At 42.8% G+C, this 14,437-nt stretch overlaps 1 protein-coding gene across 1 annotated transcript in view; it reads right to left on the reverse strand.

Annotated features, from left to right (window-relative positions):
- Positions 1 to 2,714: 2,714 nt before the first annotated feature.
- The window catches only part of XKR4 (XK related 4), a 287,926-nt gene continuing 276,203 nt past the window's right edge, over positions 2,715 to 14,437 (reverse strand). Inside the window, exon 3 of the mRNA XM_040433401.1 lies at positions 2,715 to 5,515. Within this exon, the coding sequence (XP_040289335.1) occupies positions 4,569 to 5,515 (947 nt within the window). The 3' untranslated portion in view covers positions 2,715 to 4,568. The remainder of the gene's footprint in view (positions 5,516 to 14,437) is intronic.

Below are 14,437 nucleotides of genomic sequence, written 5' to 3' on the forward strand. Positions count from 1 at the left end.
AGAGGAGTTTTTGTAGTCATGTGATATGTTCCAAGGGAAGAGACACCAACTGGCCCCCCAAACCACTGGCAAATGGTTGACACATTGAATGAGTTGACAAATTTACAGTAAAGGGGGCATAAAATGGGCAAATATTTTTTAATCACTACATTCATTTTATTGTCTTTATGTTGTGGTTAGCCGCCAACAATGGGGCCAACGGTCTCCTTGTCCATGTGATGCCACTGCATAGAATGAAGCCAAGATGGAGGTGTCGAGCACCTGCAAAACATGAAGCCTAGCCTGAACAGGAGAATGAGGCGCGACCAAACATCCTCCAGCTCTGGCACTTCTCTATGACATCACATGTACAAGGAGACCACAAGTGTCCAATGTTTGTGTCGGCACCAGTGGTATTGAAAGTGGAATCATTTTTTATAGCCTTTTAGCTCTTTTTACTGTAAAATGGACAACCCCACCTAAAGATAAACCTGGAGATAAACCTGACCGACGGGTTTGCCGCTGTCACATGTTAGTCATTGATAACACCAGTCTTGAGATCACCCGTAGGCTCTAAAACTGTTTAAGATAAATCCACTATGGCTAGATTTTCCTAGCCGTTAAAAGATACCTTCATTGAGATCGTAGTCCTTGTTGATATCTGTTAAATATTAATGGTAATTTTAAAAAAAGAACAAGCCTTTCCTAAATAAAATAAATAAAATATGTAATTTCCCATAAAATGTATGTCGCTATATACAGATACAGAGGTTTTGTGTGTTTTACTCATGAGTTGGGAAGTTATAAGGTAAAAGTTTATACAGTGGGGTTTCCGCAAACAAAAATGTGAGGTGCCATTAATGTCACACACTGTTTCTTCATGAACCCCCAATATACAGGTCATAATAAGTGTTTATTCAACTTAACTTCTCTGTGACTTCTAATGAATTACAGTATTTAGAAAGTGATTTACATTAGACTGTAACAATAATTCTCCATTTAATATAAAACACTTTGATGGGAGTAACATATAACATGAATAGACTGACTTGGTGCTGAGTCATTGCACTGAGAATCGTTTGCATTTGCTGCAGGCTTTGACGTGTTATGGACGAGCAGGTCAAGGACATCCACAATTATTACTTGTTCTGCAGGTTAGCATCTACTTTTAATTTCTCATATAGGTTTAGCAGTCTCTAGTGACCTCACTATCCATAGACACATAGCTGTGGTTCACCTGATTAAAATGCAGTTTTTCTTTTGTTGATCCGAGGCTCTGTTCCTGAATTATGATGCTTTTTCTTAATATGCAAATTTGGCCTTTGGTGCAATGAAGGCATCACCGTTGCTCTTGCTGTAAGCAAGCTCTGCTCCTTTCTGTGGCCATCCCCTGCACCAAAGGCCTAATTTGCATATTAAGAAAAAGTATCATAACTCGGGAATGTAGCCTCTGATTAACAAAAGAAAAACAGCGTTTTAATCAGGTGAACCACAGCTATGTGTCTATGGATTGGAAGGTCAATAGTAACAGATTCCCTTTAAAGGTGTTGTCCATTAATTTTATACCGATGGCCTATCCTCAAGATCGGCCATTAATACCTGATCTGTGGGGATCCAACAACCCACACCCCTGTTGATCAGCTGTTCCGAATTAGCTTTGGATCAGGAAGTGGGAGCCGAAACTACACAGCTCAGTCCATTGTGTAGTGGATGGTTACTGCAGTGCACATCTCCCCATCTCCTACACAATGAACAGAGCTGTGTAGTTCTGGCGCTAACTTATGGCGCCGGAGCTACTGTGGAACAGCTGATTGGCAGGGGTGTGGAGTATCAGACATCCGCCGATCAAATATTGATGGCTTATCCTGAGGATAGGCCATCAATATAAAAATCCTGGGCAATTTTAAGTCCTGTGTAAACATTCAAGTCTAGCACTTCAAGTTCTGATTTTAAGACTACTTAAAACTGAACACTGGGTCTAAATTATCAAAGCTATCTAATAGTAAAACTTTCTTTGCTGCCCAAAGGAACAAATAAGAACTCAGATGTTATTTCCTCAAGGGCATGGCAACTTTATCCCTTTCAATCCTAATGTCAATTATATGGCACTTACTCATACTTCTTTATTTCAATATCTGGGATTATTAGTCATGCCTTCTCCCTCCCTCAACTCAGACAGTCTACAGTGCCATTTGGATGGTGCTCCAACCCATAAGATGACTAAAGATGGAGGGGTATGTCACCAAACACCTCATCATCACTCCTCCACTAAACACTAGATGTCTAAGCACCTGTGTAGATGGAAGGTGAACTGTGTTCCAATGGAGGAGGCATAATGACCTGTTTGGTCACCTCCATGTGCAGCCATCCTATGGAATGGGAGTGTATGTGGACATACAAGTAGACTGACTTTGGTGCAAGAGGATCGGATGTGACATAAAAAATCTAAAAGAAAGAAATAAAGAAAGAAGTGCCATCTAATCAACGTTAGGATTGAGAAGGTGGATGCGCCATATACCACCAAATATAATCTAACCTATTGTCTGCCCTAAGAACCCTTACCACTTATGCTGTTGACTTGAATATCATGGGAAATGTAGTTGAGCAGCAGAAGTTTTGGAAGTTTTTGTCTGTATTTGACCATGGGGACAGACCGCATACATTGAACAATCCTATTTAACATTACATTGGACTACTTGATCATTTCACAGTTGCAAGGTATGAATTCACACAAACATCACATAGACCCCAACCCATTTAAGGTACAGCACCTCTTGGTGAATACTGCATGAACCTGAATGGATCCGATGTATTTTTCATCTGCTATGTTTGTATACTGTTCCGTGAATGCTTTCAGTTAGTTTGTGACCTCAAAGTATGAACCGTTAACCAAAAAGATCAGCATTGCAAAGTGCCGAGCGCCAGAGAAAGCATTCCATTAATATGAGGTCGGCTGTAGCCCCTGATCTGATCATCCTCAATGTACCGCGTATAACATCTGATTGAAGACTCTGCCTCTCTAACCAGTAACTCTACTGACGAGATGTTAGACCAGACTTCGGCTCTACCAACCTGCATTAACACAGTTGATCTATGGATATAGGTTGTAGGGTGATATGAAAACCCCACAGTCCATAAAAATAATACCTTGAGTAAACCAGTAAAAATGAGAATTAACTCTGCGGTTTTGCAATGAGATTGCATCTTGCCCTTACAACTAAAAGCACCATTTGTTATATACTCTCTTTTTATGATATTTTTTGTGTAGGCCGAACCTAAAGAACTGCAGCAAGAAACCACTGTCTTACAAATGTTTCTGTGTGGTTCTCTATTAATATGGAAACAAGTCTGGACTAGGACCAGTATGATCTTCCACAAATGTAATTTATTCTACGCCACTGTGTATACTTACTAGTAGACGACCCAGAAGGCTCTAAAAGTCATCATTTTTCTCGGTTATAGATACAAAAGGTGAGCTGTCTGTACATATGGAGAACTGATATACACCTTCTGGCTTCATACTCTTGTACGGCTCATCATGCCACATGTTCTGTGTTCATCAGGCAACAAGAGCAATCATATACACTATGTAATGTTTGGCACTAGGAGGGTACGGCTTCAGTTCATTTCTGTGTAGTTATCATACCTGCATAAATCACATGGAGCCATGCATTCAGAGTCCTGAATCTCATCCTCTGTATAGTACAATGAACTAATTGCTTTTTTTCGCCTTAAAAAGTTCCACTAACATTTTACACATTTAGTCTACACACGTTTTTTTTTGCCAACTGGGTATATCATCATGATTATCATTTTACGTCTTTTATGGCATCAAAGGTTTTATCATTTATTCTTCCCACAACGACAACTTAACCAACTACATTGCTGTTCACCACGTCTGCTGGTACACTTGATCAACTAGAGTTATATTTAATAGACCACATAGAGATGACTTATGACACAGGGCTATGCTTTTGATAAAGCACTTGAACCTTTAAATTTAACTGTGGGCATTTGCTACCGATTTTTATTGCACTTACTGTAGAATACGGGATTTAAAAAACACACCCTAGGAGGGACATCTATCGTACTTTTTCCACATGTAACTTTGGCGTGCAAAGACCTGAAGCATAGAGGTTGCCTGTTGTCCTATCATAACTTCTTTGAGGTTTTACATAAAGCATCTTGTAGACGTTACAATTCTTAAGACATTTATGATACCTATATGAAGGCTCGTTAACACATTACTAGACAACACATTGCCTACACTACCTAGATTTACTGCCCTTGGTTTTCATGTTCTCTTTACATACTGTTGAAATTCACCTATTCAACCGTCATGGAATGCACCATCAGCAATTGTTCTTCACTTATCATAATTTTAAAAGAATGATAATCATGATGAATAGCCACTTAAAATGGTCTCCATGACATCATTAGCCATGGCTTGTAGATCAGTTCTGGTAGAGACTATGCAATTGACTCCTAGCCACCAAAGGGCTGTCAAGTTTAAGATTTCCGATTACGTTTGCAACTTTTTAAGGTCCCCGACGTTTGTTTGCTGTTCGATCCTCTTTTTGTTGTCGTTGTTACAACGTTGTTTCATACTCCAGACGTTCCTGAATAAGTGCATCGTCTTTATACTGCAACCGAGGGGGAGAAGGTGAACATTCAAAAGCTAAAATTGCCTTACGTAGACTTCTGTCCAAAACGTGTCTTTCCCAAGCTGGATACCTGTTTCTAAACAGGTCAATTTTAATAACAGATTCTTCAATCCTTGGAGGCCTGGAGGATGGAGTTGAAGGGGCTGTTGGCCTCACCTGAAAAACTGGCATGCAGCCGTCTCTTTCGGAAAACTTTTGATCTCGGTCACTGGTAACACTCCGGTTATTGGACATAGATCTTAGAGTGCTCGAAGCCACTTCAGGGGGCAAGGGAAAGGCAGTTACAGGGTCTTCACAAGCACAGCTTGGTGACTGCCCAAATCTAGGTCCATTAGGATGAAAGAAGGCATAGTACATGAGCATAAAAACAATACCAGTTAAAAAGCTGCTAAACACTACACACAGTGCTGGGATAGCAAATGCATCCAGGAATTTGGGGGCCTTATTTATATACCACAGGGTACTCAAGGCAGTGTTCTCCAGAAGGATGACAAAGTAATAAATGAACAGCCTGCACCGTGTCCTTCCTTCCTTGACGTTAAACCAGCTAAAGATATAAATTATTCCGACCACCATGTCGAACACAATCTCCTCCCATTTAGTTATACAGAATTCCGTTTCACAATGCACAATCCAGAAGGTCATGATGCACCAGTGAAGGACGATAAATATTCCAAAATAGAGTTGGAAAACTGAGGCAAAGAGAGCAAATGTTATAACTCTTGCTGCGATGGTAAAGAAATGCCAACAGAACTGGATGATTACCGCTATGTAACTGATGGGCTTCTTGTCATCTCTTGAATCCCGTAATGCCTTCTGGTATGACGCCAGGGCCCAAGCCAAGGATACAAGGGAGGCGGCAGCGGTTAGACCTAAAACGTGAACAAAAGAAGGCTCAGAAACACAGCAGATACTGAAACATCTAAGATACTGAAATTTCATAGGTTAAATAAAACACTACTACCACTGTAGACTGTCAACCTCATTACCTCAATGGAGCTCTCAATTTATTTAACCTTTCCCCAGCGGCAGCCACAGGGGCGTGCAAACTGTGCCGTGACCCAAGACACATCAGTCACCCCTACTAAAGGAGGCACTACGGAAGACCAAGCATTTAAACGGGTTGTCCCAAGATTAAATGTTATTTTAATGTAATTCAGCATGGAAAACTAATTTGTAATTTATTATCTGTTACACGATGCTTCAGTTGCGAGATATTCCCTTTACTTCATTAAACCCCCCCCCCTTGTGTTTAGGCCCCATTCACACGTCCATAGCGTGTTTTGCGGATCCACAAAACACGGACACCGGTAATGTGCGTTCCGCATTTTGCGCACCTAACATTGCCGCCACTAATAGAATATGCCTATTCTTGTCCGCAATTGCGGACAAGAATAGGACATGTTCAATTTTTTTCGGGAACGGAAATGAGGACCCGGAAGTCCGGGTCCGCATTTCCGGAGCTGGGCCGCACATCGGAATGAATGGGTTCGCACATAGAAATGAATGGGTTCGCAATTCCGTTCCGCAAAATGTGGAACGAAATTGCGGACGTGTGAATGGGGCCTTAATCTACTGTATATAGTACTGTTTACATCCTGTTTACTGGGCTAAATGAGCAGGTCAGAAACGTTCAGTTCCATCCTTCAACTGCCACCAGCAGAGCTTTTAGAAGTTGTGACAATTACAGGCAGAAAGTGCTTCACATATAACTTATACACAAGTGCTTCACACATAACTTATATACAAGTGCGTCACACATAACATACACAAGTGCTTCACATATAACTTATACACAAATGCTTCACACAAAACTTATATACAAGTGATCCACACATAACTTATACACAAGTGCGTCACACATAACATACACAAGTGCGTCACACATAACATACACAAGTGCTTCACATATAACTTAAACACAAGTGCTTCACACAAAAGTTATATACAAGTGATCCACACATAACTTATACACAAGTGCTTCACACATAACTTATACACAAGTGATTCACACATAACGTATACACAGGTGTTTCACACATAACTTACACACAGGTGTTTCACATATAACTTACACACAAGTGATTCACACATAACTTATACACAAGTGCTTCACACATAACTTATACACAAGTGCTTCACACATAACTTATACACAAGTGCTTCACACATAACTTATACACAAGTGCTTCACACATAACCTATACACAAGTGCTTCACACATAACTTATACACAAGTGCTTCACACATACCTTATACACAAGTGCTTCACACATAACTTATACACAAGTGCTTCACACACAACATACCCAAGTGCTTCACATATAACTTATACACAAGTGGTTCACACATAACTTATACACAAGTGCTTCACACATAACTTATACACAAGTGCTTCACACACAACATACCTAAGTGCTTCACATATAACTTATACACAAGTGGTTCACACATACCTTATACACAAGTCCTTCACACATAACTTATACACAAGTGCTTAACACATAACTTATACACAAGTGCTTCACAGAATTCTTAAATACCATAACATAACAGAATAAATTGCCTTTCAAATATTCATCATTCTTTTCATCTAGCACAGTTTGTTAGACTATTGATTTCTAGAGGATGTTAGATTCTGGAAGGTTATGGTAATATCAAAATAATGTAATATCTGTTTTCTGCCAGACAATTAAATTTCCAAATGTTACAGAGTAAAGATGTCCCACTCCTAAGCAAACCGAAATTCACTTTATCTACTTTTATTCATTTATTTGCATGTGAAAATGTTTAGTTTTGATGTTTGTTCCTTTGACTCATCATTGTTCTGAACACAATATTAATTTATACAAAATAAATCAATTACAAATGCGTGCTACAACTGCTAACACTACGCACACTGACAGATCATTTAAAGCATATGTATATTTCTGCATCCATTTTCCTATGGTTCCAATGTATCTAAAATAAAATAAAAAATAACCTTATAAGCTTATAAAGTGAAATATCACTAGAATATTAATTCACTGTGGGGGTGTGACCTCTGGGACTCCTACTGATCATGAGAATGAGGAGACCACGGTGTAGATTTACTGATGCACCCCTCCCTGAGATTTTGCTGTATATCTGTGCTCCCGACCTGACTGAATGCACATTGTACCTCACTGTGTACATTCACCTAGGTCTGTGTCCAATGAAGTGCGGTAAAATGTATCCATATAGTGATACATAAAAATGACAATGTGACAACAACGTCTGTGAACTGGAAATGATAAAGTTCTTGTTTTGCTATAATTTCCAAGCTTTTTGGTACATGTTCTGCACAGGGGTCATTTTCAGAAGATGCAGAACAAAACGCTTGATTCATTTCGGCCCTGGTTATCTGAACATTTCAAGATCCTTCAAAGACCAACACTTCTGCAACTGTAATTAGAAGGACTGATAATCAATTAACAGACACAACGGTTATTGATCCACATTGTGTTCTGGATTAGAGCCAATCAGTGAGTAGTAATTGAAGCCGGGACTGTGGGTGAATTTCTTTTTTCTGAGCTTATTGTTTACCCAAATATTTGATGTAAACATAATCAGACCACACATGGAGTACTGTGTACAGTTTTGGGCTCCTGTGAACAAGGCAGACATAGCAGAGCTGGAGAAGGTTCAGTGGAGGGCAACTAAAGTAATAACTGGAATGGGGCAACTACAGTACTCTGAAAGATTATCAAAATTAGGGTTATTCACATTAGAAAAAAGACGACTGAGGGGAGATCTAATTACTATGTATAAATATATCAGGGGTCAGTACAGAGATCTATCCCATCATCTATTTAACCCCAGGACTGTGACTGTGACGAGGGGACATCCTCTGCGTCTGGAGGAAATAAGGTTTGTACACAAACATAGAAGAGGATTCTTTACGGTAAGAGCAGTGAGACTATGGAACTCTCTGCCTGAGGAGGTGGTGATGGTGAGTACAATAAAGGAATTCAAGAGGGGCCTGGATGTGTTTCTGTGTACAAACCTTATTTCCTCCAGACGCAGAGGAAATAAACTGAATAACCCTAATTTTGATAATCTTTAAGGGTACTGTAGTCCACCTATTCCAGTTATTACTTTAGTTGCCCTCCTCTGAACCCTCTCTAGCTCTGCTATGTCTGCCTTGTTCACAGGAGCCCAAACCTGTACACAGTACTCCATGTGTGGTCTGACTACTGATTTGTAAAGTGGAAGGACTATGTTCTCATCACGGGCACCTATAACCCTTTGATGCATCCCAGATCTTATTAGCCTTGGCAGCTGCTGCCTGACACTGGTTGCTACAATTACTGTCAATAATATTCCTAAGACCTTTTCCATATCAGTTTTATGTTGCATTTTCCCAATGTGACCAGGGATCAGCAACCTCCGGCACTCTACTTGTTCTGAAACTACAACTCCCAGAATCCTACTTTCACTTCTGTGGGAGTTACAAGAACAGCCAAGTTAAGTGTGCATGCTGGGAGTTGTAGTCTCCCAGCAGCTGGCGTGCTGGTCTAGAGGAAAGTTTCTATAAAAACATAAAAGAGGATTATTTACAGCCATGCAACAGAATGCTTAAAAATGGCTGCATTGAGCAGCTGCAACGTTGCTGGCATTGGGTGAATTAAACTTCTGCCTTCTCCTTGTACATTTACCTAGTAACCCACTACTTCAACAATGTACCCAGAGGACTTCTCATCCTGCCAGTACAGCGAAACTATAATATGGGCCTAGGAACACTTTGTATGTACTATGACCACATTACATCAAGCGGACTGGTATGTTGCCAAATTTGCCAATGTTTGCATTGTATGTCATTTAAGGGGATACTTCCATCAGAAAGGGATATTTTTTTTAATCAATTTTCAAAGAAAACTATAAAAAAAAAAGATTTATTGGGTCTTTCTTTTTTCATTATGGCTGTACTGTGCTACTGAAAATAAAATATTGGCCCTTTGTAGCCTTCAGCACAGAGGCAGGCATCTCACTGTCAGGCCTCATGCACACGGCCGTTGTTTGGGTCCGCATCCGAGCCGCCGTTTTGGCGGCTCGGATGCGGACCCATTCACTTCAATGGGGCCGCAAAAGATGCGGACAGCACTCCGTGTGCTGTCCGCATCCGTTGCTCCGTTCCGCGGCCCCGCAAATTTTTTTTTAACATGTCCTATTCTTGTCCGCAAAACGGACAAGAATAGGCAGTTATATCAATGGCCGCCCGTTCCGTTCCGCAAATTGCGGAAGGCACACGGGCGGATTCCGTTTTTTGCGGATCCGCGGTTTGCGGACCGCAAAAAACGGCACAGTCATGTGCATGTAGCCTTAGGCCTCTTGCACACGACAGTGTTTTATCACTGTCAGTGATTTGGCTTCAGTGGTCCGTGTCCGATTTTTCTTCAGTTGTGTTTCCTTGTGTCTTCCTTTTTTTTTGTCTGACAGGGGGGAAAAAAGGAAGGTTAATGAAAAGTGTAATTTTATTGCACCATGGTCTTGTAGAAAAAAACGGACATGGACGCGGACACGGATGACATACCAGTTGTACATCCGTTTTTTTTGACGGACCCATTGACTTGAATGGGTCCGTCCTCCGTTTTCCACTGACAAGAATAGGACAGGTTATATTTTTTTGATGGACTGGAATCACGGATCACGGACGCGGAGAAAAAACTGAGGACTTCATTTTTTTTTCACAGCTCCATAGAAATAAATGGGACCTCCGCTAAACAGCGAAAAATGACGGAACGGATGCGGATGCACACAACGGTCGTGTGCATGAGGCCTTACACTATGCTCCTATGGGGCCCTGCCACAGACAGACTCTCCATAGGAACTAATGTGCGGCAGCCTTGTATCACTCCTGAGAACAGAGGCTGCTGCACACACCATCCGGCTCCACCGATTCTCTCTAGGGGAGCTGGTATATGGCCGGAGAGCGTGCTCCTGGTCTTTAACCTTCCAGATGCCGTGGTCCCATTTGACATCGGCATCTGAGGGGTTAAATGTATGCAATCAATGTTATCATCAATTGTATACATTAGTTCCAGGCACCCGACCGCTATGTACATGACAATAACTGGAACCAGCCCTGTACCTCACATGGATTCTGGTAATCCCACCTTCATTGCTACAATTGCTCTGCTAGATTCTCTCCTGGCTGGCAGCAGAGGTGTGTCCTTTCTCATGGTGTGTGTCCTTTCTCAGGGGGTGTCCTTTCTCAGGGGGTGTCCTTTCTCAGAGGGTGTCCTTTCTCATGGTGTGTGTCCTTTCTCAGGGGGTGTCCTTTCTCAGAGGGTGTCCTTTCTCATGGTGTGTGTCCTTTCTCAGGGGGTGTCCTTTCTCATGGTGTGTGTCCTTTCTCAGGGGGTGTCCTTTCTCATGGTGTGTGTCCTTTCTCAGGGGGTGTCCTTTCTCATGGTGTGTGTCCTTTCTCAGGGGGTGTCCTTTCTCAGGGGGTGTCCTTTCTCATGGTGTGTGTCCTTTCTCAGGGGGTGTCCTTTCTCAGGGGGTGTCCTTTCTCAGAGGGTGTCCTTTCTCATGGTGTGTGTCCTTTCTCAGAGGGTGTCCTTTCTCATGGTGTGTGTCCTTTCTCAGGGGGTGTCCTTTCTCAGGGGGTGTCCTTTCTCAGAGGGTGTCCTTTCTCATGGTGTGTGTCCTTTCTCAGGGGGTGTCCTTTCTCAGGGGGTGTCCTTTCTCAGAGGGTGTCCTTTCTCATGGTGTGTGTCCTTTCTCAGGGGGTGTCCTTTCTCATGGTGTGTGTCCTTTCTCAGGGGGTGTCCTTTCTCATGGTGTGTGTCCTTTCTCAGGGGGTGTCCTTTCTCAGGGGGTGTCCTTTCTCATGGTGTGTGTCCTTTCTCAGGGGGTGTCCTTTCTCATGGTGTGTGTCCTTTCTCAGGGGGTGTCCTTTCTCATGGTGTGTGTCCTTTCTCAGGGGGTGTCCTTTCTCAGGGGGTGTCCTTTCTCATGGTGTGTGTCCTTTCTCAGGGGGTGTCCTTTCTCGGGGGGTGTCCTTTCTCATGGTGTGTGCCCTTTCTCAGAAGGTGTGTCCTTTCTCATGGTGTGTGTCCTTTCTCATGGTGTGTGTCCTTTCTCAGGGGGTGTCCTTTCTCATGGTGTGTGTCCTTTCTCATGGTGTGTGTCCTTTCTCATGGTGTGTGCCCTTTCTCGGAGCGTTTGTCCTTTCTCATGGTATGTGCCCTTTCTCAGAGGGTGTGTCCTTTCTCATGGTGTGTGTCCTTTCTCAGGGGGTGTCCTTTCTCATGGTGTGTGCCCTTTCTCATGGTGTGTGCCCTTTCTCGGAGCGTTTGTCCTTTCTCATGGTATGTGCCCTTTCTCAGAGGGTGTGTCCTTTCTCATGGTGTGTGCCCTTTCTCAGAGGGTGTGTCTTTTCTGCACCAGCTCTTTCCCTCTCTATCACAGCTCAGTAGATATAGCTGGTAGCAGTTGGAGGATGGCATTGAGTATGTGCGACCACCTCAGTAGGTGTACGTGCACATTACTATACAAACCAGGGGCACCATTATAATGACGAGAATATCTCATAACTGGAGCATTGTTGTACCAGAAAATAAATTACAAAAGTAAATTGTTTTTAATGCAGAGTTATATTTAAGGGGTTTTACAGGATTTTAATATTGATGACCAATTCTCTGAATAGGTCATCATTATCAGATCAGTGGCGGTCTGACACCCGGCATCCAATCGGCTGGTTGAAGAGAAGGCCGTGCTCCGTGCCAGCGCAGCCTTCTCTTCATTTTTTACCTGCTCGCTATCTCAGCGTTTCCCATTACAACAGGTAACATATGCAGTGCCATGTCCGGAATGAAGGAGGTGTGATCCTTGGGGTCCACACTGATCATTAGAATAAAGGGGCTGTGGCCATATAAAAGCAACAGGCCCATTTGGATCTTTTTCTGCAGAGTGCCACTCACAGCTCTGGACTAGGCACATACATGCAACCCCAAAACCGGACAGGAGCAGTTATTTGCAGGGAAATGCCTAAAGAGGACCTTTCATGGGTCCAGGCATTATGAAATAAGTAGGGGTGTTGTGTAGGGCAAAATTCATGGATGTAATATCGTTTACTAGTGTGTCTGTCTGGCGCTCCGTTTGCCCACTGTGCCCCCGTTCACTTTGCCCGCCTGATATGCTAATGAATAGCATCAGTACAGGGAGGAGGAGACTGCCTTGTTTCTCAATGGGCGTCTTCTTCTCCCCTGGCTGTAGCGCGGTCCAATCACAGCGCAGAGCGTCACAGCCAGGGAGAAGGGGAGTTTTTTTTTCTCCCTGGCTGTGACGCTCTCCTTTGCGATTTGATCGCGCTACAGCCAGGAAGGAGGAGACGCCCATTAAGTAACAGGGCAGTCTCCTCCTCCCTGTACCGATGCTATTCATTAGCATATCAGCAGGAAAACTGCAGGGGGGCACAGCGGGCGAACAGAGCAGCACCCAGACAAATTAGTAAGCAGTATTACATCAGTGCACAGTGCCCTACATATCCTGCTAGTTATTTCATAATGTCTGGACCCATGAAAGGTCCTCTTTAAGAGGCTGGAGCCTCTAGGGATCCTAGCAGTCATTCTCCCAATTGTCACTAAGTTACAGGGCAGTGTGATGGCGGCATTAATGTGCTTGGCTCATGTATTCCCTTCCCAAAGGCTGCATACAGGGAGGAAACAGTTAACTGGCAGCCCTTCGTAACAGTCGCTGGGTTCGGGCTGCTCCCACCCCTGTAGGGTAGAGCTAGTTGGAAGCTCCCAGTGGAGAGTTGAGGAGCTTCTGCTGGAGAATGAACTTCTTAGAGAGAGAAACTGAATTTAACTGAAGTTAAGTGGCCACTGCAAAGGGTGAGTATCTGTTAGAGAAGGTATACTTTGGCTACAGACTTTCCTGCATTTTTGTTGGGGCGATAAACTTCAGGTCCTCTATCGTATTGAAAGTACAGACTGGCCATCTGTTTGGAGTACTCCCCTTCACTGAGGGTGCTGTAGAAATACTGATATAGAGAGAAAGGCTGCACCCCTTGAATTGAGAATATTGCACAGGTTATCTGGAGAGAAGCTCAGAGGGAGACTATGGACTATGTACACCCCTATACACAGACTTATCAAAGCTGCCTATACAATGTGTGTGATAGGAACAATGTCTATCACTGCCAGTTTGTGAACTGTTGAAGTTTCCAGTAAAATGGTCCATCTGTTACCTCCAAAAACAGCCTCATCATTGCATGCACTAACACCTGCATTGCTGCAATATTGTATTGTCTGCCATCATTCGGGACCCTGCTTCGCACACCAAAACTCATCAACATCTAAGGCACCCCAAACCACCGCCAGGCAGGAGAACCCCAAAAGGCAGGGTGTGCCCTCCCATCACTGTACAGCCTAGGGAGCACAAGAGTGAGGACTGCCTCTGTGAGTACTACTCCTCCTATCATTGCCACCACTACCACTCCCATTCTCTTCCTCTCCCCTACCAGCATATCCTAGTACTATGCTAATAACAGATTTCTGGAAAGCAGCGCACCATGAACCAGTAATGACTGGTTTAATTCTCATTGTAATATTTCACTCCTGAAATGTTTACTAGCACATATCATTGATCTTACATCATCATTCATTTGTTTCCATTATATTATTATACTTTACTTTCATAGGAATTAAGACCCAATTACCGAGGTTTCTCCACTGAATATAGTAATCACCCTCGTTTTAACTATTTTTGAATTGGTTCTTAATTTTGTCGTTTTAGTTCACTATGCAGTCAATTTGTTTGTATTC

The sequence above is a fragment of the Bufo bufo genome, chromosome 5, assembly GCF_905171765.1.
Source record: "Bufo bufo chromosome 5, aBufBuf1.1, whole genome shotgun sequence".
NCBI classification, from domain to species: domain Eukaryota; kingdom Metazoa; phylum Chordata; class Amphibia; order Anura; family Bufonidae; genus Bufo; species Bufo bufo.